Source organism: Neolamprologus multifasciatus, chromosome 2 (assembly GCF_963576455.1).
Source record: "Neolamprologus multifasciatus chromosome 2, fNeoMul1.2, whole genome shotgun sequence".
In the NCBI taxonomy this organism is placed as follows: Eukaryota; Metazoa; Chordata; class Actinopteri; order Cichliformes; family Cichlidae; genus Neolamprologus; species Neolamprologus multifasciatus.
In genome coordinates, this window is record NC_140440.1 from 25,362,287 (window position 1) to 25,389,286 (window position 27,000).

The 27,000-nt window shown below is 41.7% G+C and overlaps 1 protein-coding gene across 6 annotated transcripts; it reads right to left on the reverse strand.

Moving 5' to 3' along the window:
- Nucleotides 1-222: 222 nt before the first annotated feature.
- sh3rf2 (SH3 domain containing ring finger 2) lies at nt 223-25,482 on the reverse strand. 6 transcript variants are annotated; one of them, XM_085170854.1, is made up of 11 exons: nt 24,410-25,482; nt 22,559-22,985; nt 20,237-20,518; nt 18,178-18,273; nt 16,770-17,153; nt 6,974-7,095; nt 6,662-6,832; nt 6,176-6,450; nt 5,828-6,087; nt 5,409-5,710; nt 223-5,325 (listed from the first exon to the last, which is right to left on the reverse strand). In XM_085170854.1, the coding sequence occupies exons 2-11, from the start codon at nt 22,982-22,984 to the stop codon at nt 5,145-5,147; spliced, it is 2,499 nt and encodes an 832-aa protein (XP_085026980.1). In that variant the 5' UTR covers nt 22,985; nt 24,410-25,482; the 3' UTR covers nt 223-5,144. The 6 variants fall into 6 exon arrangements, with proteins under 6 accessions (XP_085026980.1, XP_085026959.1, XP_085026967.1 ...); XM_085170833.1 differs by lacking the exon at nt 24,410-25,482 and adding an exon at nt 23,326-23,673; XM_085170841.1 differs by lacking the exon at nt 24,410-25,482 and adding an exon at nt 23,126-23,249.
- Between the last annotated feature and the right edge of the window lie 1,518 nt (nt 25,483-27,000).

Genomic DNA, 27,000 nt, shown 5'->3' on the forward strand with positions numbered 1-27,000 from the left:
ATAATAATAACTTGAACTCCAATTTTGAAAACACAACTTTCTTTTTTATTTTATTTTATTATTTTTTTTTATAAAGCTCTGACTTGTATTATGAGTATGAGTCTGTGGTCTGGGAGAGAGTCCTGTAACTCTCTGTCTGCAGAATACAGTATATAATGACCAATGTTGGGCAATTATTTATATAGTTACTTCTTCAAAAAAGTAAAAAGTTTTTTGCAGCTGTTTACCTAAAAAAGCAGCCAAGGCAGTTTTTTAAATAAACATTTCAAACTATTTACAGAGCAATCAGGTGTTCTGCATCAAATTTGATGCCACACAAATTATTTGTGCCACTCCAAAAAATAATTTCTGTCCACTATGAGATAAAGGAGAACAACAGCCTGATACCTGCAGGCCTGACAACACCTGTAACTTTCAGCAGTCGCCTCATCGTTCTGACACACACAACAAAACTACTGACTACACTACACACTAACTACACAAGATTTGTGTCGCAAATCTCTCACATTTCAAAACACCACTGTCACTCCTAAAACTTCCCTCTTCCTAAACAACTAAATGCCTTGTTGCCATATTTTTTTTGATTGGTCGACATGGTACATTTTTCGACCAATAGGAAAGGGTGGAGGTTTTTTTTGGTTTTGTTTTTCTCACAGGCGGAGAGTGCTTTCGAGCGTTTTCCTTATCAAACGCCGTTTTTACCGTTTCTTCCGCAGTAAATATAAACAATGATAGTATTCAGGAAGAAAACCAAACATTGCATATATTTTTATCATAACTCGTGGCCTATCAACACAATTTAAAAACTGGTATAAAGTCCACACTTTTTCCGTCAATTAATCCGTCTGTCCTGCTCACATCTCCAATGGTTGTACACGTTGTCATTAACGTGGCTTCACTCCACATCAGCCGCTTTGCTAGCTAAAACACCGGTGTCAGCACATAAGGACGCTGTCATAGCCTGTCAACGATTAGCTGCGTATATACGAATGTGAATCGCATCATTGGCTGGACTATGGGACAAGGTGGCATCGTTCTAATCCCATACGGGAGCAGCCAGTCACTTACTGACTAACACTGCTAAACAGAATTTTTAAAGTTTTAATTTTAATTTCAATTCAGGTTAGATTTTCTTTTTTTGTGCCCAACGCAGATTTTCTGTGCGCAGAGACCGTGCCAGCAGTGCGCAATTGTGCACGCGCGCAGTTTAAAGGGAACATTGTGCCCAGTAACAGCTTACACTTCATCTATAATATGGAAGGAACTGGCTACATTGTATACATATATTTGGGCAAATAGTGCATAAATTTCCCTTTGTGCAGTAATGTCCTCACTGTTTTGGAGGGTAATAAGTTGTCAGGAGTGGGTACTGAGATAGGCCTTCCAGGCTATAAAAGCAGGTCCAGATAAACTGCTCATGGATCTATCTTACATGCCACTTGGCATTAACCCTGTGTGGTGTTTGTATTTGTTACATTTTTAATTTTACATTTGTTGTATATGTTAGTATTTTTTTTTTTTTATTAGAAAATGTCCATGGCTGTCAAGGCTTTAAATTTCCCTAACCCAAGTTTTTTGGGACACAAGATAGTGTCTAATTTTGGCTTGGTTATTACATTGTTAGGATAGTAATAGTAGTGCTATTTTTTGTTTGGTTTGCAAACATATTAAATTCTTTTAGGATAAGTAGAGCCGCACAAATGTCCTATGATCTAACTATCATAAACGGACACTTTGCTCAGTCCTAAAATGGAAAATTACCTTAATTGACAGTCTATCCTATGTCAACAGTGGAAATTTCCTTTAGCCCTAAAACGAAATTGCTATCATGCACACTCTATCGTGTGTCATCAGTGGATAATTCTTACATTCAGTTTATTTTAGTCTACCCTATATGAAATTCACTGATGTAAATCCCAGAGCAGAAATTTCTGATTACATCATATCCTCAGCATTTGTGTCATATTGACACTAGTGCAATGTTTTGTGTGGTAAAAATGACTAAACAACTGCTACACCAACACGAAGAAATACATTGTGATTCTATACAATTTGAACAGGATAAGAAGATGGATGGATGGTAAGTAAATAAGTAGATAAGTAAATAAATAAAAAGTAGATACTGTTGGAGCATTTTACACAACTGTGTTCTGAGTCAAAATCAATCAGCAGTCTATAAAAACTACTATGACTAAAAAGTAAATACACTTTTTCTGTTTGCTGACATCATTTGACAGTCATATGGTTACTTCATTAGCCTTGTGTCATTAAGTGAAGTCCCTCACATTATTTTTCTTTGAATACAGTTCAGAAGTTCTTGTTTTTTGTTTTTCTATCTCTATTTTCATCTCTTTTGTGGTTGCTCTAGTTGTTGTTGCAAGAACTGACATGCATTTTGCCTCCACCATGGTTTAAATCCTGCAGTGTTTTTTTTTTTTTTGCTCAAAAATGATCCGACTTTAAACTTTGAAGAAAATTTAACTCAGAAGAAACACAAAAAGTGCACTTTTGATGCTGCAGCTCACCACCAGCCTTCTGCTGTGAAGTCTGTGTGGTGTGTATAATCCATATATAATCTATTTTGTCTGACATCTAGCACATTTCTGTTTAGAGAAATGCAGTTTCATTATTACTGTTTGTCGCCACAGACTGATAGTTGTCTGTGCATGTCTTCTAGAATCAGTGTTTCTGCGAGGTACGTGTTTATTTTTAACCAACTGTTAAAAGCCTATCAGGGCTATACATGGCAATTTTAAAGTCCTGGACATTGATACTAGAAAACACTGTCCAAAACACTGCTCCTGAACTGTACATGTATGTTTTTTGTACAGATATCATATTTTTAGCTGTATTAAAATAGTAGACAGTTGAAATATTCGCTCATCGAGTCAGTATTTGCTTTTTATTTTTCAGAGTCAGAAACATTTTGAAAAATAAATAAATAAAACAATCTGTTAAGCACCACCTCATCTTTTCCGCCTGACCTCTTTATTTGTCTTTCACTGTCTATTGATCAAAAATGAAAATTCATGGGTATATCCTCTGCAAGACATCTTCTGCGCTGTAGCTCGGTGATAGAAAAAAAGTAGAGAACAAGAATCTTTCTGCTGCTTTCTAACGGTTATCCAGGCAGTGAATATGAAGAGCATGCATTTTACTTGACTTAAACCAAGAACAAAGATCCACCTCCCTTGCCTGTAAAATTCAGTCATAAAAGAAACCTGCACAGCAACAACAATCTTGAGGACCTGCTGCAGGAGCAGATGGTTTGTGCAAAAGTTAGCCTGTGCTGTTGCCATATTTTTAAAACAGTAAATACATAGAAAATTTATGAAACAGCTGCAAATAGCTTTTTTAAAATGCCTTTTAAAGCTTGCCTCACAGCAAGAGGTTTGAATCCACCATCTGGCTGGGCCCTATCTGGAGTTTGCATGTTCTTCTTGTGTCTGCATGAGTCTTCTCTGGTTAGTCCAACTTCCTCCCACAATCTATAGACATACAGCTCGTGGGGTTCGGTTAACTGGTAGATTTCCATTATATCATGAATCAAAATGGGCATTTCCTTCAACTATAAAATGGAAAATTGTGTGCACTTACTATATGAGTACATATGCATGCTGCTCTATTGGTTAGTCAAAGGTTTTACTCATATGTTGGGTTGCTACAGTTGCTAGGGAGTGTGATGATGTCAGAGGATGGATGTCAGCTTCAATCAGGAATGATGAAAGTTTAGCATGATATGATTCTTTTATCAGGGCTTAGGTGCACAGCTCCTACAAATAGGTCATTTTACCCCATAAATAAGTGGTTGCTAGGGAACATGAGGTCCTAATATCTAATATAGATAAGAACCTTCTGGGGCCTAATATGTATCTGTGTTCTCATTTTTGTTGCTCAAACTCAGATTGCAGTGGTTGTTGAGGTTGTTTTCTGTGTTAATCCTGCAACAGGCTGGCAACTTTAGTTTTGAGTTTACTTATAAGCATCATGATCAGTGTCACATCTGAGACCAGAATTTTTATTTTATTTTATCAGTCTCTAAAACAGTTTATAGTGTTGCTGTGCAGAACTTTGAATGGGGAGAAGATGACTCACTTTGTTAAATGCTTGTTGCCTTAAAATCTCAGAAGCAAGGAGAAGAATCTGAAAAATTAAGAGAGGGGCTTGTCTCTGCTCGTTCCCCTCTGCCTAACAGGACCTGTTTTTAAAAAGGTACCTTTTTTGTTAATTAACAGAAGCTTACTTAAAAATTTCTTGTATTGATATAGCTCCAGGATTAAATGTACAGTTAAACCTCTGCACAATGACAGAAAGGAGAATTTAAATGGTCTGGCTCACTTAAAATTAAAGTGGGCTGTATGTGGCCCACAATGTAACATGAATCCCTGTTCTACACCTGTGTTCTGCAGAGATTCCTCTGGGCTTAAAGGGTGTTTTTAAAATCTCCTCAGTCTTGGAAAGTTCTTGCTTACAGAGCACCAGTGGGTTTCTCTCTTTAATATTGAAAGGTTTTTACCTTATGAACAGATGACTGTTATGAATTAGTAGTACATGAATATAGTTGAACTGAACTGAACTAGTGTGCCACAAGAAAGTTGCAGTTAAAATCCAGGCTGCAAAGCAAGGTTTACATATAGAACAGGTCACTACCAAAGTAACATGCTACAATACGCTACTGTTGTTTTGTATTGTTGATTTCAGTTCTATGTCTGAAAGATGACATGAAACTACTGATGTCAAGGAAGTATACTTTATTACCAGAAAGGTATTTCACCTCATAATTTCTGTAATTATGTACAGATATAGTTAATACTTTCTTCATGGGTTTTGACAAAGGCACTCACAATGCGTGTAACATGGGTATAAAATGAGGAACAGTCGTTAAGTGTTTTTTTTGTGTGCAAAATCTTGTAATAGTACATGTGTAAACAAACATGCATGGACATTAAAGGACGCAACAAATATTTCCAGAGAATTTACCCATACTCTAACTCAGAACAAAAATAAACACCTTCCACCTTCCAATTGTCGTTTGGCAGCATTAACCTTTGCAGCTCTAGGCGCGTCACCAGATCTATCAAGTCACTTGGCAGTTTTAAAACATGGTATTTAGAAATATACATAACTACAGAAGGAATGCACGGTCAGCTGAGGCGTTCGAGGGATTGAAGAATACTGCTCTGGAAAAATCCTGTCTGCCCGCTGCTCTCCTGAGTAACGAGAACCCGCCCATCAGGTCGCGGTCTGTGGACGAGGACAAGCTCTCCTTGAAGCAGACTGAGCTCTGAGTCTGTTTGGGCTAAATGTGTCGCAGTAACTCTGTGTCTGTGGGGGGGAAAAAAAAAATCAGTAATGACTTTCAAGTCTGTATGATCAATCACTGCTCCAAACCCATAAATCCAACATACCTACTTGGGCTGAACTGTGCTGACACAGCTGACAACGTCGGCTGTGAGGTTGTCGGCTTCTGGTTAGTATAAAAATCTGTCATGGCTGTTTCAAGCCCTTTACGGAGAATAGGACCTTTTCCATCTTTGAGGATAATCCCAGGTCCGTCCCTTCCCAGTGTGAGCGATGGGGCCCACACTTCTAAAGGAAGGGGCCCGGGTCGGCTGTTGGAGAGAACCTGATTTCCTGACGACCAAGAGGCAGTCCGATGTCTTGGGGGAGGGGAGCCTTCATTTGTGACAAACCGCACAGACTTTGCCGGCTATGGAAATAAAACTAACTGTAAATCACACGAATAGTAGCGTGATTTAAGTATAAGTATATATATGCAAAAGCAAGATCAACTGTAATGGCACTGATTTCATAAGAATGGCATTACCTTCTCTGTACTGGTCTTGTGCATGTCTGGCTTTACTAGAATTGACTGAGGGGTAGTGCTGACCCTGTCCTTCATGAATACAGCAGAAGAGGGCGCTGCTGGATCAGTCATCCAACCCAGCGGTACGTTAGCATTGGATACAAAGCTGCTGCCCTTCTTCCTCTGCAGAGCAGGCGAGTAGCCAGATGCCTGATGTTGTGCAAAGTGCTGCGAGTTGGAGGGAACGTGGGAACTGCCCATGTGGGACGCGCGATTTGAGCCTGAAAAAAATAAAATAAAAGATTGTCACATACCCGACAAAGTGCATAATTCAAACAAGCCAAGAGAGTGTGGTTGTTTGACACTCGCCTCTGTGTGGGTGAAAAATGCGCCTTACAGTCTCCCAACCCTGTGAATCCCCATAGAAGGAAGGTTTTCCAATCCCAGTGGGCGACATTGCATGGTGTGCTCCGTTTGGCACAGATGGGATCTGTCCTGGTGAGTATATCGCTCCATCACCATTCACCTTATCAAGAGCAAGGAACACAGTAGGGTTCTTGGCAGCTGTGTGTTTCTTTGCAGATAAAGTGCTGTACTGCGAGGGCACATTAGGTGCTTTGGTCTCCAGCAGTCTGGCCGAGGTTCTGTATTTTGGGAACAAAAATATTAGTATAGTGATAGTTGTTGCTATATATGACAAAGAAAACAGCAGCAGGCTGTGACATGCAACTTTATATTTCTGATTCATAAATAAGTGTACAAAATAGCTCATCTTCATGCCCACACTATGTTACTATCTGAACCCAAATAGCATTGAGCTCCCATTTCCTGCGGTCCGCGATCGCAACCTCTCACCTGAGCACAGGAGTGACGTAGTTGCTGGGAAGAATGCCCACTTTGCCTGTTCTCAGCGATAACCCACGCAGCCAGCCTTCTTTGAATGTTCCGTACACGCCCACCATCTCCCCTTTCCTCAGCTCCAGCTCCTCCGGTCGACGTGGTTTGTAGGAGTAGAGGACGGCACACCTGAGAAGTCAAAAACAATATTCATTATTCAGCCCTTTTTTGGCCATATATAACTGTTTCTTATTCTATTCACACCTCATAAATGTGATTCTACATTATAATACCATTAACACACCATGACTTTTCAAAACAGTGACTCACACACTGATGGAGAGCTGTTGTGTGGAGGAGTTTTTGCCGTCTGCAGAGGCAGAGGGCATCTGGGGGTTCATCAGAGCCATAGAGATGGTGGGCGGAGTCTCGCTGGTCATTTTCTTCTCGCTCTAAAATGAGATAAATTCAAAATTATCATATAGGATGCAAAGGACACCTCATGGTACATCGTTTATTATTCATCCCAGAATCACAATCCCAGCAAACTTAACAGTGTGGGCCAACAGTGGGCAAGTGTGGGTAAACAGTGGGGCTGGATTTCTAACGGCAACCTAGAAATCCTATATAATGACCCCATAGGGCTAGAAGTGCTGTCGGCACCGTTTAGGCACTCCCAACTGGGGCCTGATTGGGATAAGTGTGGGCTTGCCCTGCCAACACAGCCCCACAGTTCACCCACACCTACCCAATGTGAGCCCGCATAGGCATGTTTGTTGGCACATTAATAAGGAAATATCATACAGGGAAATGTGACCGTTATGGAAATACTTAAACGACAGAACATATTCTATTATGTGGTCAGAAATATGAGCCTGGGAAAAAACACCGATTCAAATTGGAAGTTAAACTGATCCTATTAAAATACTGCAAAGGAAGTCAATTAGTGAAAGAAATCAGGACCTATTCCATTTTCTAAGACAGACTAAATTTTTGGTAGAATTAGATTTTTTTGGTCTTTTATCCCAGCAAGTGGCTCCATAATAAAGTGGGTTATGTGTTATGACTAAAAAGCAAAAGGCCCCTGATTTGGGCTTGGAAAGCTAGTAAGAGAATCTGGTGTAAAAAACTGCTAAGTTATCTATGCAATGACCCCTATTGATAAAGAAGTCACTAAAAGTAGCAACATTCTGGTAATAATGTACCACAGAGCACATCTGGGCCCCAGTAGGACAGCCCACACTGTGTGGGCATACCGTGGGTACGATCAGGCCCACAATGGGCCCCACTGTGGGCCTCTCTTTGCCAAATTTCACACTGATACTGTGGATGTGTGGGTTTGCCCACAGCACCCCCTCACATAGGCCCCAAAGAGGGCCGCTTGCTGGGATTGCTGTCTATACCGAATGCAATTTTAATTCACAGAACAGTTTAATGTCGACAATGTGGTAAACTGATCAGAAGAAGGATAATTTACTCGATTTTCTATTTTAGAATGTTTATTAACAGTACAAAAACTTTAGGATGCTGATTTTTTTTATGAACAATGGCAAACATGTAACATGATCAAAGCAAAGACAAACACTTTTAAAAGAATAAAGAGTTTTTATCTGCACAGACGCTGATCTCTGAATGTATTGTCTTAATTTCTTCTGATTTTGTTGTGGTCCACGTGTAATCCTGACTAATAACAGCCAGAGTTTATAAGGATATAGCAGCCAGGTTACATTTCTGTCTCCAGCTCTCTGCTCTGCTAATCTGCGTCATGGACGTATAAAATAATGGACTCAAGAGGTGCACATCAGCGTGTTTGTTTGACTGGCCACACACACGTTGGCTGCATTCACACAAAATTTTCCAAGGTAGTGCCTTTCCGCAGGGCTGTGCATAGGTGTGGGCCCATTTATTTCTCATGCTTTAGAACGTTACAGCTACGATGCAATCAGGAAATAACGTTTGATTTTTCTAAATCTCTGCTTTGTTCTGCTCAACACCGCTCCCTCTTTCGCTCGCTCCCCCGTTGAGCCAGGGAGGAGAGGTTTAAATGTTGTTGTGTTGTTAAACAGCGGCCTACGCACTTTGCTTGTTATGCCTTTAAGACAGGCATAATGGCACGTGAGCCTTCTGATAATATAAAGCAGTATTATGTAACTTTTACGCCTCCAACGCCTCATTTTTGGGCACTACGTAATATGGATGAGAGGGTGTGAATGTGCATTAACAAAGACCTGCTGCCATAGCTCACCACACACAAGGCTCTGCAGCAGGGGACCGATGTAAAAAGCTGAAGATATAAGAGTGTGCATGGAAGCAGGAAGGGAGGGTGGCTATCAGCTGAGAACCTTTTACTCAGGCACCTTTCACTAAGTGGGGGAAAAAAAAGTAGATCTGCATCACAAAAGTTGAGTGCACAACAGGAGCCGAGGACGTGTTGAGCTTTGTCCAACTGGCAGCCAAGCTGCTACTCTCTTTCTGCAAGCTGACACTCCTAACACTAATTTACCTGTTGTTGTGTATAGTAAATTGCTGGTTTGTATCTAATACACCAATACGCCGGCTGTGTTAACTAAATATCAACTCATTTGCCCAGACATCGGCAAATAAGTTGACATTTGGCGTATCAGTGGTGGATGTTTATCTCTTGCGTCAAATCAGTTTGTGCCAAGTGTTCAAAGAGAGTGTGATTAAAAGCTAAATCATTCATGACTTTGGTATGTTGCCAGAATTCCACAATTGGTTCATTCCAAGAATGCAGCGCATTCAGTCTCTACATTTCTCCTCATTTCTTTAAGTTTCTCTTTTAATCTGTCACACGTTTGCACATAAGAAATGATTCATTGGATTTTCCTCTGAAATTCTTAGTCATACTTTGAAAAATGTAAACATAGACTTCTTTTGCAGTGTATCTGTACAGATCAAAGCTTCTCTACTTAAAGCTTAGAGCAAAGAATATTTTACAATGATGAAATCAGCAGGATGTGAGTCAAACAAGACTCTAATAAGGTGTGTTAGGTTAACCTTTCTAAAGCCTGGCCTGTGTGCTGCTTTTTTTCCCCTTTAATCAAACACATTAGTCTTTCTTTCTTAAAACAAAGATGCAGAAATAACATTGCTGCGCCCATCTTCTCTACTGATTCCTGCTTGTATTTACAGCATCACCACTAAACTGCTGCTCGAAACTTTAACGATAGCCTTTGGGCTCAGAGTTCCTGCTATTACAGTATGCGGCTGGATGTTGCAGTGCTCTCACACTCTGCGCTGCACTTGCACTGTAACTCAACAGCACAAAGACAGATGCATCTGACAGACGCATTCAGCGCTGTAACCGCAGTCTCGCTTTTTTAAAGGCAGCGCTGTGAGGCAGAAGTAAAACGTGTGAAAGTAAGGTTACGTGCACAGATTCCTGAGGACACGACAGACTTCCATCATATGTGAGCGGCCACGAATGAGCATCTCTGTCATAAAGAAAACAACCATGTTTTTAAATGAATGAAGAAGCAGTAAACATTATATTTGGACAAAAAAAAGAAAAAAAGATGCAAAGCACTGACAACAAAGAATAACTTAATGTCTTAAATTATTCATCTCTTTCATGACTTTGTGTCCTATTTCTATTCTTAGGTTTTTATTTTAGCCACAAAGAGCCGGCTTTATTTATACTGCAGTCACGCTATGGCCAGGTGCACTGACCCAGCAGCTGCAGCGGCTAAAGGATATCGAAGGATACTTACACAGAGAAACTAACTCTGATATTAGTCAGGCAGAAAATAAAGTCTTATTTAGAGTGAAAGGTTGGCTTACTCCTACAGTCTGAATCCTGCTAGCACAAACAAGCGTATTAATCTAACAGGATATTAATCTGTAGCTTTTTGCCAACATCCTTTGACCTCACATGAAGTGAGACAGTTTGTATGGATGCCCAAAAAGTGTAAAACTAAATAAATGAATGAGCTCTTGTGAAATATTATAATGAAAAAATATAAATAGTTCAGCAGTGAGGTTGCAGACGTAGAAATCACGTTCATATTTTCGACTGGGATTTTGATAACGAGCTTTAATCTCATGACCGTCCAAAGTAAGTATGAGCTACTGTGTGACTTTGTGAAATAACGTCAGTAAAGTCATCAGCCTTGTTTTAACAAAAGCACATTTTATTGCCATGTTGTGGAAAAGAACTACTCTGCCTTGAAATAGTGTTGTTACTATGGAAATACCTGAACTCCAGGTCGCTTTGTAAGAATAATGAGGAAATAACTTCTGGAGCCCTTAAAAACAATATATTTTATTATATTAAAAAAGGCTTTTTGTTATAACTACAACCTGTATCTTCTGAAATGATCATTTTACCGTCACAAAAGCAAACACTACCAACACCACGTCATAATGTGTGTCTAAAAATTATGATATGAGGTGAAAACATTCACAAAAGCTCTGACCGGGCAGGTGTTTTCAGTTATTATGGATAATTAAGACTTCTAGTCAAGCTGAAGCTGGTTAGCGGATATTACATGATGCTTAACTGTGATCAAAAGGTGCTAGGCCTGCACAGAATCAAAAAACCACCAAACAGCACATGACACGTTTGACTTCTATCCAGCTTGATCTCGAGTCACCGTGGCATCACGCCGACATCATCAGAAATTACCTCGCGGGATCACTTGCAGCTGCACTTTTCTGAGGTTGCTCTCCACTCACTGCAACCCCACGCCAAGGGCATGATAGAAGGCACGGGGCTTTTCCCTGATCCAACCAGCTCAGATGTGTGACGTTGTTACGTCTTCTGCGTTACGTCTATTATTGACTAATCTCCCTTTTTAGTAACCAATTAATGCTTTGGTTTTTTTAAGCTAAAAAAAGAAAAAGGGGGAAAATGCCTCTTACAAATGTACAATTTGTTTTAGTCAAAGATTTCTGAATAATAGAGTAACAAATTTAGGAAATCAATGACGAGTGAAAAGAGGGGAAAAGAATTTTGTGGAGAAAAATAGTATAACTTCCACGCACTGTCCTGCTTACCATTATTTTTTATTCAACTAAAACGTGTCAGTCTGTGCAACCTTCGTCAGGTACAGAGAAAAAGCGTTCATGCAAACATTTGCACATATATACACATTCAGAGAGATTCAGCCAATTAGGGACTCCTCCATGTATTCTTTAGTCAACTGAGTGATGCAGTGTTTTTAGGAAATGCAAGCATCACAATTCAAACCACATACACCCCAAAAAAATAATATAATGGCGAAGCCACTACATAACATTGAGCGCAAGTTCATCATTCAGTCCTTTAGGTGACAATATCTGCGAGGTGAATGCCTCTCTTCTCTTCACTAACAAGTCATGGTTTCCACCCCTTGGACGCACTTTTATTGTTAACTTATTCTCCGTGTGGTTTTGCTGATATGTGCAAAACCACAAGGGCAATGTATCATTTATATATAATTTGAGTAGATGCACATGTAGTCACACTTCTTATCGGAAATTTTTTTCCGGCATGCGACTGAAAAAAGTATGTAGTTTTACTAGTGTTGTGACACTGGATGCAGTGTCCACACCAGTAATTTCCATTTGCAAGGGCATTCAAAGGGGTCTGACATGGTGTTCTGGGAATCCATCCTACCTCACAAGCCATTGTTTCTGCGCATTTCTACGCAACACAAAACCCAAATTTACTTCATTTTTTTTTTAACCCATTGCCAATATTTCTTATGGTTATGGTTAGGGTTATGGTTTGGATTAGTCAGGAGTCACCATCAAATTATAATACGGGTAGGACCTCACAGAAGAATAGGTAGTTACAGGTCAGTTCTCTATCCCTTGCAAGAATTTAGATTTTATCTCTATTGCTCTTTCAATAAAGTCCTCTGTGGTTTTGCACAGTTGGTGCAATCTAAAAACTGACTTTTAGGAAAGCCTTACTTAAGTAGGCACAAGTAGCTAATAATAATGTATGTCTATCAGTATCTTGTCGACATTCTTACACATAACCCACGTGTCAATGAAAATAAGTGTTGTACTCAAAAATAAACTGAAGGTTATTTTTAAATGTACAGGGTGGGCCGTTTATATGGATACACCGTAATAACATGGGAATGGTTGGTGATATTAAAGTCCTGTTTGTGGCACATTAGTATATGTGAGGGGGCAAACTCCTCACGATGGGTGGTGACCATGGTGGCCATTTAGAAGTCGGCCATCTTGGATACAACTTTTATTTTTTCAATAGGAAGAGGGTCATGTGACACATCAAACTTATTGGTAATGTCACAAGAAAAACAATGGTGTGCTTGGTTTCAACTTTCATGAGTTATTTACAAGTTTCTTTGTTCACAGCCATTGACATGTCGAAGAGGTTAACACGTGAGGAGCGGATCGAAATTGTGTTGATATCTGGTGAACGCAGTAACCGGGTCATTGCAGCAGATTTCAATGCAAGACACTCTACGAGACCACCCATCTCCCATGCTACAGTTAGCAAACTGCTTGCTAACTTTCGTGAAACTGGTTCAGTGTTGGATTTGCCAAAATGTGGACGCAAGAAAACTGTCACCAATGAAGAAACATCAGTGGCTGTCCTAGCTTCATTCAGCAAGAGCTCACAGCGTAGCACTCTTCGCATGTCACTGGAGAGTGGCATTAGTCGAACATCCCTTTGGCGGATATTAGCTACTCATAAATGGCACCATTACAAACTCCAGCTACTGCAGCATGTCAACGAGGATGACCAACATCGGCGGAATGGGCAAAACAAAAATTGGAACAGGACCCTCAGTTCACGCAGAAGATTTTGTTCAGTGATGAGGCAAACTTTTATGTGAATGGTGAAGTTACAAACAGAACCACCGCTATTGGTCTGACACTAACCCACATTGGATGGATCCCTCCAAGACTGTTGGAACAAAAAAGTGATGGTTTGGTGTGGTATATGGGGTACAACGATAGTGGGTCCATTCTTCATCAATGGAAACCTCAAAGCCACTGGATATTTGAAATTGCTACAGGATGATGTGTTTCCCTCTTTATGCACTGAAGCTGGCACGTTCCCTGAGTTTTTCCAGCAAGATGGTGCACCACCACATTATGGGTGCCAGGTCCGAGCATTCCTAGATGAACAGTTTCCTGGAAAGTGGATTGGTCGTCGTGGGCCAGTTGAATGGCCTCCAAGGTCTCCCGATCTGACCCCCTTAGACTTTTATCTTTGGGGTCATCTGAAGGCAATTGTCTATGGTGTGAAGATACGAGATGTGCAGCACCTGAAACTACGGATACTGGATGCCTGTGCTGGCATTTCTCCTGCGGTGTTGCTATCAGTATGTGAAGAGTGGGAGGAGAGGGTTGCATTGACAATCCAGCACAATGGGCAGCACATTGAACACATTTTATAAGTGGTGAGAAACTTGTAAATAACTCATGAAAGAATAAAGTTACGTTGAAACCAAGCACACCATTGTTTTTCTTGTGACATTACCAATACGTTTGATGTGTTACATGGCCCTCTTCCTATTGAAAAAACAAAAGTTATATCCAAGATAGCCGACTTCTAAATGGCCACCATGGTCACCACCCATCTTGGAGAGTTTGCCCCCTCACATATACTAATGTGCCACAAACAGGACTTTAATATCACCAACCATTCCCATGTTATTACGGTGTATCCATATAAATGGCCCACCCTATATATTCAGATCTCCTTCATTTCCTTTAATGAATAATAACAGTAGAAGCAAAGCTGTAAATGTAAGAAGCTAAAACACATTTGTGTCAAAATGAAGATTTAAAATAATAATTCATACTTTCATGTAACTTCATCTAAACTAAGGTAATACCCTCCTTGCTGCATTAGCTTAACAATCTACTTTCGCTAAAATGCCACTAAGCTTTTGACCAGGTCACCTACAATCCATCATGTGTGACTAATCAAAATCTGAATTTAATTCAGGTTTCCTGTTTTGTACCTCTGCACAGTCAAACACTGAACTAGATTACAGATCGACTGCAGTCGTACAAAAACACAAAGCCTCAAAGCTCTTCGGGTCTGCGTTTACCTAAACTTTTATCTGTCTATCTTCTGTCTTCCATCTCCGATTAAGCTTGAGGTTTGAAGAGAACTGTCTGCCATTTATCTTGTTTTTACTTTTAAATCTATGTTTTATGTTTTCGGAAGCACTTTGTGACTCTGCACTTGAAAACTGCCGTATAAATAACTCAGCCTAATTATTTCTGCTCTTTTGCAGTCACTTTGCAGGGTGACTGCATAACCGCTGATAACAATTACAATGATGTCAGATATTCTGGTGAAGTATGATAGGAGAGTGAACTTTTTTTTTTTTTTAATTAATCCTAAAGTTTGCTCTTACATAACTGTGCAGATATTCACACTAATATGCATTATTTCATCCACAGTGGGAGGGAAGCTGCAAAATAAAAAAAGAAACAGGCGAGAGTCAGAGGTAAGAGCCGATGGGAAGCGGCACCAAGAATAGCACAAACATGCCGTCTTGGTCACTGGAGAGCTCAGCCTCAGCTTTAGGGACACAGGCCCTCCGCTCCCTTAAAAAGTGGGGAGTGTGTGGCTCGTCTGCCATTACAGGCTCGCTGATGTGAAAGGGAGCGTTACCTGCTTAGTGAAGAGGAAGGAGCTTGAAGGAAGGGCAGAGAGGGAGAGGGGTCTGTTATGTAAGCAACTTCACTAGTGACTCATCATCATCATCGGCATGAGAGCGATAAGCAGACACACTGAGGGACTCTCTGAGCCTCCCACTCTCCACATCTATTTCTCATTTTTTCCTCCTCCTTCTTCCCACTTCATGCGTTTTTTGTTTTCGCAGCCTGAAAATGTGTCGCGTTTCTCTCCCTCGCTCCATACCATTTTCTCGGACGCTCAGCTTTTCCTCTTCCTGCCTTACTGCCCCGTTTCCTCATTTCTTATCGTTCCCCTCCGCCTCCCTTCCTCTCCAACCTGCATGAGGTTGAGCATTTCTGCGCTCTGACATGTGTAATTGCAGGGCAGAGCCGAGATGTTTGAAAGGAATCAAAGGAAGTCGGCTATTTTGAAGGGCAGGGAATTTGGCAGCGTGTTACATTATTAAGCCTTCCAGAGGCTTTCATGCCAGCACTGTACTCTTAGGCCCCGTGACTTGGTGCCACATCACCGCTGTTTTCTAATGTGAAACAACAGCACTATGTCCGGTTATTTACTCCAACGTGCTAATGATTTATAGGAGCTTTTGGGTCATTTCCCGAGTAAGTTATATCATAAGCTTTCTCAGAAATGAACTCTTCTTGTCTTGGTTAAAGCTATGTGATGTTTACCAATCATGCCTCGCCCTGATATTGCTACACATTCTTCATAAAGTATGCAGCAGATATCATGTTAGTGCTGGAAAAGCTATGAACCCGATAGCCTGAAACACTAACATTCCCAAACTCCAACCTCACTAAACAATGAAACAGCAAAAATCTTCAGTTTCAAGACTGTTAATGACTTCTAGTCTTCTAGAGGTAATAATTAATTTAGACAGTAAAATTGACCTGCTTTCTTCTGTGCTCCTTCAGAGTTAAAAAAAATAACTTAATGAGTCACTTTAACAATCCCATCAAATCAGAAGAGATTTCCTCTTTTCTCTCCTGCTTGACAGTTCTCCCTGTGAGGATTCAAACTCGCACAACATCACAAACCACAAGTCCATGAGATGAAGAGAGAAAAAAAGAAAACCCACCCTGTGGAACTATAATTCATCTCAGATGGGAAATCCTGGCTTTTGTCCCAGGACTCATGATTAAAGACCTCTCAAAAGTTACGGTCCACTCCTCACTTCTTTTGTTTCCCTTTCCCACATGTGTCTCGTCTTAATGAGAACCACTTAATCACAAGGGCGATCTCTCTTTCTCACTCATTCCTGCAGCTTACAGTGTCACGGTTCCCTCCCTTAACCAGAGACCAACTTGATCAGTGACTCAAATAAACACCTCTTATTATCGCACATAAAACCATTTCACCTTTTTGCCAACAGCATGTTTTCTGTTATAGCAAATCACTGTGAGCAAAGCCAAACCCAGCTTTAATTAAAAGATTAGAGCAGAGGTGGAGAAAAGAATAAATAAATAATAAGAGAGTTATGTGACTCACTTGTAACAGGTGTCTGTGCGAATCAGAGCGGCGTCTTCGCTGAGAGTTCACTCTGGAAGAATGAGAGTGGCCCCGAGTGGCAGTGGGCACAGAGAGGCGCTGCGTCTGACCCTGACGGTTGTAGCTGTTGAAGGTGTTGTTGTTGTCTCCTGTCTGATAAAAGTTGCTTCCTCCGGCTACGGGCTGTTTCCGTTGGTTGGAGAGGGGCAACGTGCTGATGACGGGCGTCTTAGCTGGGGCTTGAGGGACTCCGTAATGGGCAGTCCTACTGGATGCGTCAGTGGCCTTGTCTTTGCCCCCGCTCGAAGTCTGATGGTGAAATTCTGCTAGATCCCCCCCCCTCCGACTCTTTCCCTTCAGCAGTTTGGCAGCCACAGAGTTTGGCTGGAATGGGATGAATGCATAAAAACGAACCACAGTAAGAAACCTAACACAGGAAAATCCTCAGTCAAGAAAAACAATTCCTCTCAAACTTGCTCTAACCTGCGCCTGCCAACCTCTGCTCCTGCTGAACAGCTAAAAATCTGTCTAAATACACCCACTTATCACCGCTAGACTCACCCCTACAACTTGTTGGACAGGCAGGCAGCAGAGAGCGTGATAAGTACCAGCCAATAAGCCGGGAAGGGTTGGATACTGCTGAGAAATGAGCTGCGCAGACAGACAGGCAGGCAGACAGGCATTGGCAGGGTTAATGCTTTCACTCTCCACAGTGATGTGCTGTTATGCCACCCAAGCAGAGAAAGCATTACTGTGTCTTTACGCCTGGCTGCACGACACAGGAAGATGCTGGCTCAGAAAGGAGAGGAGGAAAGTGGAAAGGAGAAAGATAAAGAGCATCACTGAAGCAGGGCTCGAGGAGAAGACATGGGTGAGTGGGAGATAAAAGTATGCATGCATTAAAGAGAGGACTAATAAGAAGAGGGGGTATATTAGTGAGGAAATCACAGCAAAGCAGATGACAAGTTAGGAAAGTAAACAGGAAGTGAATGAGGCATTGACCCCAGCGACTGAATGAACAAACACAGTCCCCCCTCCAGCATGGGTGAAGTTAATTCCTGGAGGCAGAAAGTGCAGAGGAAAACAAATGACAGTCAGCCAGCTAAGCAAGCCCCGCAACCCTGAGTAAGCCACATAGTCACAAACTAATGAGCAGCTGCAGACACAGCAGGGCTTCACAGATTAGCTTTCTGCCTCAGCACTTTAGGAGTGACATTTACTGACAAATCAGAGATTTGAATGAAAAGCAAGTTAGCGTCCCGGCAGTGACCTGGAATTAATGGCATCCGGCGACGACATCTGCAGTTCAATTGATTAAACTACCGGAGAAAAGTGGCTAACGGCAGGTGTCGACCTCGATCGCGCTGAAAAGGTCACAACTCACATCCAAGGAAGAAAAGAAACTCACCTCTGTAAACTGCTCAGGGCAGAATCCCACTTTCTCCCCCAGCTTGGCCTCGATCCAGTTTTCATCCACCCGCCTGATGAAAGTAAGAATGTCTCCCTGTATGAAGCACAAAATAAATAACAGATAGACTGAAAACCACACATAAGACGGGACACAAGATGGATTTAACAGAGTGCGCTCGCCCCAGAGACTGAGCACTCAGCTCGGAAACTCTGCGTTTCTCCACTAACATGTGACATAAGCTCCCTTTGTGTCTGCAGGCCTTGTCCTTTTCTGTGGCCAGCCTCTAAAAAAAACATTTGACCACCTGCATTGAAAGAAAAAAAAAAAAAAGAGGCTCGGTCGAGGGCGCTTTAATGGAGGGCACAAAAGTACTCAGGCCCTTATATAACTGCCTCAGAAATCCAGGGTAAGTAAGAACTACTGCAACGGAGGTCTGAGCCTCCGTTTCCACAAGTCTCAGTTTTCAGTCTCTGAAAACAGTGAAAAGAACAAAAGCGGTGATCCTTATGTAGCAGTCTTTGCTGGGGACTTACTGCGCTCTTTGTATTCACAGATTGCTACAAATTCAGGTTTAATATAAAAGAAAGCAGGATTAAGTTCAAGGGGTTAAGCATCAATTCAAAACTGCTGTTTCCCTGCCATGACAGAAGATAAATCAATACACCAGTTGAAAGGCTTCTAACATCCTAGCTGACGGCTAACTGACAGATGTGTCCTTTATGCATCTATGAAATCCAAACTGAAGCAAGTAGTCAAACCAGCAGCTAGAACTATGACCGTATAACTTTATCAGTGTCTCAGATCATTGTGGAAGAGTTTTCGTCCACTTTTTGTTTATGCACAGCTTCAGTTACTCTGTTGTAGATTTGCTGCTGTACTGTCCCATTTTCAGCCAAGCTTTAGCTGTCAGCCACATGGCCTCACATTACCTCTCCACCATCATCTTGACATCTGGTATGAGGTGTTTGTGTTGATATATTGTGTTTGGTTTCCAAACATGGTCCTGTGCATTATGACCAAACATCCACACACTGGTCTTCTGAACAAAGCATAAGACTTTATGCTTTGTTCAGAAGCAACTTTGCAAACCTGAACTGTTTGGTAGGGTTCTTCTGGCAACCCTATCAAACAAGCCTAACTTGTTCAGTCTTTTCCTAATTGCATTGTGGAATCTGAGATTTAGCTCTTGGGTTTTTCTTTTAGTTGTTTCCCTTGGGTGTAAAGTCTTGGAAAGGACTTTCTGTTAAACACACACCTGAATATATCAGACTATCAATGAATAAAGAGCATTTGACTATCAGCAAATGGCTGCTGCTTATACTCTCTGGACCAGATTTACTAATATGTTGCTCCATAAACTGGGTTTTGGTGTAAAAAAGGTGTTTACTGGGAGAGCACAGTAACAGATTTGCGACTGACGCTGTTAAACATGTGGGTCGCAAGGGGACCTCATAAGGTGCAAAACGTAAGAAGGAGAATATTTAAATCAAGCACAAAAACATTTACTGATATTTGCGACACACAATTTACTGCTAATTCTGCAGATATTTAAAGCATGTCTCATTTTTACCAGTTGATATTGAAATGAATCAACTGTACCTGTGTTTAGAAAATAGCAAACACCTATCAGCGCTGTCTGGGGATCGAGCTCAAACGCTAATTTGCCCTGTTTAGTAAATCTGGCCCTTAATTCCTATGGAAGCATTACCAACTGCACAGACCCCTTTGAAAACTGTCTTTTTCACATTACTGGGGAGCTTACTGAAATCATAAAGAAATAAAATACAGGTGCTTTTTAGCCACAATAAATATGTAAAATTTGGTCCATCTGTACTGCCATGGTGGTCTGTAAACTTCAGTGCATGTGCGATAACTGAATTTCTAAAAACGAGGCTTATAGCATATTTTTTGCAGAGGAACCTATATACTTTTTCACTCTAGAGGTTCACTGAAGTAAAACCGATGCTATTTAAAAGGTTTAAAACTGTGCACACACAATGACCCCATGAACACTATATTGCCCTGCTGCACTAACTCAGCAGTCTGAGTGGCTCACCTTGAGGAAGCTGAGAAAATATCTGCTGTCTTCCAGATTCATTTCTTCTGGTTTAAAGTCACACAGTGCTCTGCACAGAGCTGGTGCTTGGAGCTGCTGGAGGGGCTGCAGCTGAGGTGTCTGGCTGACGGCCTGCTGAGCACTGACAGACGCACTGCTACTGTCGCCGGCGTGCCAGTTGTCATCCCCTTTGTGTTTTGGTGTGATAGCGTTACCAGCCGAGAGGATCAGCTCTCCTGACAGATCACCTCTGTGGCTATACACTGATGCTCTGTGAGCAGCCTAAAGTGTGGAAGAAAGTCAAATATCAGCTGCTTTATGTTTAAATAATTAAAATTTCTTACATAACGTAAGATTTTAAAGATCCCACACTCTGCAATTTCATTTAAACATGATTTTTTTTTTGGGAACAGCTACTTTTTTGTGGTTAACGTGATGGAAAAACATCTGTAAAAATCCCCAGCTCTGACACATTTTAAGAAAATAAGTGACAGTTGGTGTGTCTGCATGAAGATGACTTTTATATGACACATGCTTTCTTTTTTTTCCCCCTTTCAAGATTGTATCAAGTTTACACTTCAGTTTGGACTTTTTCGAAAACGGCACAAAAGCGTTTACGCTGCCTGAGAGGGCACAAAATCTGATTAATATGGACTTCAAGTCATACTTAAAGTAACAATTTCACAAGTCTCCTTGTGGTTTCTGTAACTAAATGCAGGCTACACCCTGAGCTTCACTGATTATTACCAGTGGAAAATGTCATATGTGTAATTTGAATTGATGGTTTGGGGATTTTGTATCAAGTCTGTAGATAAAGTGTTTACATCCACTTTACGGCCAATCATCGTAGCATCGGGTTACAGTTAATCAGACTGACACATACTGTATCCATGACAGCATTCGGAAGAAGCCAAAATGATCACTAACTCGGTTTAACGAAACAGGCTCAGCTTTCTGAACTGTGACTGAACTCAAATCAGGTTTCAAGTAGAATACTGAACTCTTCTTGTTTAGCTCGCACATGTGAGAACGCAGATTTGTGGACTGTAAAGTTTTTGCAGAGATGCATATAATACTACTAATTAAAAAAAAATGCATAAGAAATAGTCAGTTCACTGGGCTTTGTATAATTCCCTCTTCATCATCTTCTTCTGCCTATGGCAAGCTCTAAATCTGCATGATGAATTTGTTTTTTGTTTTTCATTTTGCACACAAATAAAACTGTCGTCCAATTTTTTCTGGTGGCACCCAAAAGTCTGCATCACTGCCAGAGAGCCAACGTTGGAGGTCCAATTAGGTTCATAAAGTGGGAAAACACAGATTTTCTAACTTTACCACCACCGCAGAAAACAGCAGACTTTCAGCATTAATTAAAAGGGTTTTACAAAAGCATTGCATTAACTGATTAATTTCACTGACTTTTCAGCTAAAAGTCTGAACTTTAGTCACATGATGATTGTTTGATTTCAGATCCATGTGCAGGGGCAAAAAGTGTATAATTGTCCAAAAATGCTTAAGGATCTAGCTGTATGTATGTGCACTTTACTTCACTTTCTGGCATTTAGAACATTTTTTCCCCAACTTGTTCTACGGCTTGGCCCACCTTCCTAAGAATGCCCATCATTTGTCCCCTCAGGGGCACTGCTTTAAGTAGAAATATGTTTTCTTCTTTAAACGCTTTATTTCTTTATTTTTAATATATAAACACCAGAATGCTAGAAATATGAAGTTATGATAGAGCTCCTCACATTTCACCAAAAGAAACATTTCGATGAGTCAGACCGCACTCTGTTTTGCATGAGCCACAAACTTTCAGATGTATGGTATGTGTGGTCGAAAAATATCGCTTAGCTACTGTTGGAAATATAACTGAGCAGTAAACCACAGCTCTCCATGTAGTTGACACACATATTATCATCTGGTTGGTTTTTCCCTCCTGTTGCCCTGCATGTGTGTGGGTGTATCACTAAGCAGCACTTCTATAGATTAACGGCATAAAGTGCTGTTTTTTCCCCATCACTTGATAATTATAGTATTTTCTATAGTTTGCATAAAGGATCTTATCTACATCCAAGATTGATATTCCATCATATTAAAAATCCCCAAAGTTCAAAAGTTAGGTAGTACAAGTGAAAGGGCAAACACTTGCATTTTTACTACTGTGTAAAACCCTTCAGCCTGTATAGTGTAGTGTTAATAACAAATAACTATACTTGTCAGTAGTGATGTGCAACACTTGAGTTTGGGTTTCACATATTAGTTTTTACAGTTCCACTTTGTTTCTCATATGGCTGTAGATGACTGGGCTGAGGCCTTACTCACCTCATTGTTCCCCTGCTTCTCTCTGTTTGGACTTTCCTGGTACTGCTTATCGTCCCTGGCTGTTAAGCTCTCCCGGGACACGGGCACTGCATAGCGGGATTTCTGTGTGTTCTTGCTGGGGCCCGATGGACCGTTGAGCCGCTCCAGGAGCCGCACCAGCAGGAGGTTTGTCGGCAGCTCCTCTGCGGTCCTGGCCGGGACAGGAGCGCTGCACTCAGGGCAAAATAGCTGGTACTGGTCAGCCTCGTGCCTCTGCAGGCAAGGCAGGCAGAAAGTGTGCTGGCAGGGAAGGACCTTGGCTGACGCATCCAGCTTCTCCAGACACAGAGGGCACTCCAGCAAAGCCATTAGAGCCAGCTCCTCCATTTTAAAACTGTTGTTTGAGAATAGGGCTTCTGGTACATCGGAAACACTGTAATCCACCATTCTGAGACAGAAACACAGAAAGGAATGAAAAGCTGATGTAGTGAAATAAGTTACTGCCACAACACAGTGAAGCAGTTACTACACGATTGACCAAAGTCCTCGCACATGACAGCCAGTAGAACTCCACGTCCCACCACATACCTCCAGACAGCTTTGATATGGTCGAACTACAACCTAATAGAGCGCCCCACGCGCAGCTGCTCGCCCGCGGTGCTTTACACAGGTGTCATGTCGGCTCACCTGACTCCACAGGTACGACAGAACCAGGAAATAACGCAGTTCTTCCATATTTGTTTACAAGAAAAACCCTCAAAGAACAAAAAAACACACGTGGTACTTACACGTTTGCTTCCTGCCAATCAGAGGGACAATCCGTAAACTTCGACTATTTGGAAATGCGTAACTTCTTCCCCGCTGTCGTCGAGACGCGGTGCGCCGAGCACGGGGCACAAAGGGCGCATCAGTTTTACCTTAAACCTGTGCCAAATATCATGACGACATTAAAAAAAACGCACCTGGAAGAATTCTACTCAAAACAAACTCCTTAAAATGTCCCAGCCGCCTTCGGGCGCATCCATCAGGAACTGTCTCGGGTTTCAGTGTCATGACTAAGTTTAACCCTTTACAGCTGATCAGCTCGGCTACACCGTTCAGGGTAATGACACGGAATATTTCAAGGTGATATCATGCAAAGGGTTAAAATGGACGTTTAAAATCAAATCTCCTGTAAGACAAACGCTTTTTGCAATTCCTACATTTAAAAAATATTTATTTATTTATTTTTTAACTGTATATGTTTCGCATAGTCTCAAACAAATCCTTAAAAACACTAAAATTAAACATGGCAGACATTGAAGCTTTTAATTATTTTTCCCTTCAAATGAACCGTCTGAGGATGCCCATTTTTATTGATTAAAACATGTATGAAACGGGGAATTTTGGGCATCATTTACAGCGCAGTCGTGTGACTTTGGCTCCCTCTGCTGGTGCATACACTCACCGCAGCAGTTTATAAAGCGCCACAGCAGTGCACGTCAGTTTGAATTGAGTAAAGGGAATATCAAGCGTACCTGACATTCACCGGCACTCCTTTCCTCCACCACAATTTTGCCAAAAGGCATTTGAAGCAGTTCACAGTTAACATGTCGCACGACTTTTAATTGTTGGTCGGATTACAGCAGCACAGCCCAAACCCCAAATTCCCTTTCTTGCATCAAAGTGTTAAATAATTCACCCGCGTGGGCTGTGTACTGAAAGTTCAAGACATCAGTTTGAATTTTTTAAACAAACATGAATCTTTCATCCCTTTCCTCACGTCAGCAGAACTCGGGGAATTCTAAAAATGTACATATGGCTTTTACAGAGAGAGAGAGAAGAGGAGAAAGTGAGGGGGAGAGATTAGCCATGACTTATTTACATGCTCACCTCAGTGTTGATACAGGGCCTTCCTCCTAAAAAACCTCATAAGTGTAGACACGAGGGGGCCCGAACTGCACTTGATTTTAGTTTATTTTTAGGTCTTTTTTTTCCTTACTGGACTGAAACGTAACCTTCTGATGACTGTAACACTCTCGCGTGTGAGTGATTGATCTCCTGTAATCCTTTGAAAGATGGAGGAGGGAGTGTGTTTGTTTAGTTGTTCAGAGGGAGTCAGTACATAAGTGCTTATCAACTCCTTACAGCCGACGATCAGTCTGGCCTCCACTGTGGAGCCTTGCATGTTGCAGGAGTGGGGATCATGTCTGACGGTTCTGATATATAGTCTATCTGATGGAGAGTTGAAGGATCTCCCCCGGGGAGAGCTCTGAGCTCGCTGCCCTGTCTCTCAGAATATCATGGCTTGCCACGAGTTGCTGTATATAAAGTAGTGACTTCTTCTCCAGCTTTCATGTTTTATTTAAAAAGCTGTCTTGTTCAGAGAGCGCTGCTAACTCATTGAGTGTGATCTGCCTCAGCATTGCCTTCACCCCCTCGACTTCTTTTTTTGTTTCTTTCTTTCAGGCCTCTTTCTCCTCCTCTGTCTGCCGCTGTGTTTGATCATTTCGGTGTGGTACGTGTGCAGATGTACTTCCAAATGCACGAGGATGTGTTTCAGCAGTTTCACTCGAAACAAGGCACCGGTGAAACTGCGTAATCCTCGCGCAGGAGTTCGGTGAGGATTAGCCACAAATCGAACAGCACTTTAGGTGCGTCACAGCCACATAATCAACTTCTTCCTTTCAGAGGGGAACTAATCCTCCAACCCAAACCTAGTGGCTCTCTTAGCTGCGGCAGTTCTCAGGTGCTGATTTGATGACTTATTTTTTGCTGTTTTTCCACTCTTTAATGAAAGATCCACGGACAGGGCGGGAACCGGCTCTTTTTCCCACGGAGTAACATGTGAGATGTGAGATGAGGCCGCCGGCTGTGTTTGGAGGAAAAACACAGTACTCCAGTCAGACTGGCTCAACCAGAATATCTGTAGTTTTTGTAGTCTGCGTTTCTGTGTATGGCACACAGACACATCCTCCTTCTTTTATTCAGTTGCTCCCTTCAGTTGTCTGAGAGAGAAAGTCCAGCTGACAAAAGAGTGAGATGTTTTTGGCCCGCAGTGCGTTGTCACTCTCGGTCTGGGACTGACTCAGACGTGACTGCTTGAAAGCCCAGAAATGTAATTTAGGACGCAAATGTATGCAGAACAGCAGGCAGCCCTCCACCAGATGTTTTTTTTTTAATTTTTATTTTATTTTTAACATCCATCTGCAAAGCAACTTCACAACAGTTCCTTCCACAGTTTGTTCTGCCTGGTCTTCCTCTACCAGCAGAGTTGAATCCTATAAATATTTTACATTTGATAAATAAATGAAACAACCTCTTTTCTTACTTCTGGGTAGCGCACTAAGTTGCTGTCTTACCTACGTATGCGCGGGCTTATTACTGCTGCTCTGACATTGTTTCAATCACTGTCAAAACGAGGCTCTGCTCAGGGATGTTTTGCTTTATTTTTGAAATGAACATGCACTCATTCTGCTGGGAACTACGCAAATAGTTTTTGACTTAGTCTGAAGCCGTTATTAAGGTGGAAATTTTAGATATCCTACAGCATTTCATCAATGAAATGTTCTCTTGTGTTATATTTTGTACATGCAGGGGACACAACAAGTACACTATTGATATCCCTGAGTGACATCCCAGCTACTTCTGTCATTAATGACCCCCTTTGGCTGTTTTCTCAGCCTGTCATGGCCCTCCATACATTACTCACATGGGACACAGGCTATTTACGGCTGTCTTGCTTCTCAGGCTGCAGGCGGTATGTATCAGCCGCTCTCTCTGGGTCATGTGACTCTACCCTGCACCCCACCTTTGTGTTCGCGTCTTAAACTTAACAGAAGCGCAAATCGGGTGATGCTGGCGGGATTTTAAGCTCTAAGCCAGTAACAGCTGAAACACCTGAGCCGGGCTGAAGTTCGAGTCTTCCTGTTGCGTGGATGTGCAGGAGGTGTGCTGAAGTTTTTGTTTTTTATTTGTGTGCAAATGCTCCAGCAGCTGTGTGGAGTTTGAGATGTGCATGGGGAAAACTAAAAATAGGACGCACACACCTCCGAGCCAGCTGCTTCTTCTCTGCCTTTGGGACTGCCTTTGCGTCTCCCCTCTTGCTTGCCTCCTTCTCTCTGAGTAGCTCTCTGTTCCCGCATTCATCTCTATTTTCCCACTTTTCTTTGTCCCTGAAAAGGCCTTGTGTTCCCGGCCAGTCCTGAGCTGACATGAAAGAACTGAAACAGGACACTGCCTCCCCCTCACTGTGGTCCATTATTCAATCTGAAGAGAAACTAGAACACGTGAACCAGTACTGAAAATATGAAGTCTCAGTCCCAGGAGTCTCAGAGAAGCACCAGTAAATTTAAACCCCTAAATAAAGATCTGCAGGTATATGTGTGTTTGAGAAGGATCCTGGAAAACTCGAAAGCATTTATACTTGTATTCCAAGACTGGCAGGACATGAAGCATGATTTGCTGCAGTTGGAACTGCAGCT

Coding starts and splice junctions, on each gene's coding strand:
- sh3rf2 (XM_085170854.1), bottom strand. CDS start 22,984: ATGGTGGATTACAGTGTTTCCGATGTACCAGAAGCCCTATTCTCAAAC. Junction 17,154..18,177: donor GCCCTGAGCAGTTTACAGAG/GTGAGTTTCTTT, acceptor ATCCCATTCCAG/CCAAACTCTGTGGCTGCCAA. Junction 7,096..16,769: donor CGCACAGACACCTGTTACAA/GTGAGTCACATA, acceptor ATCTCATTTTAG/AGCGAGAAGAAAATGACCAG.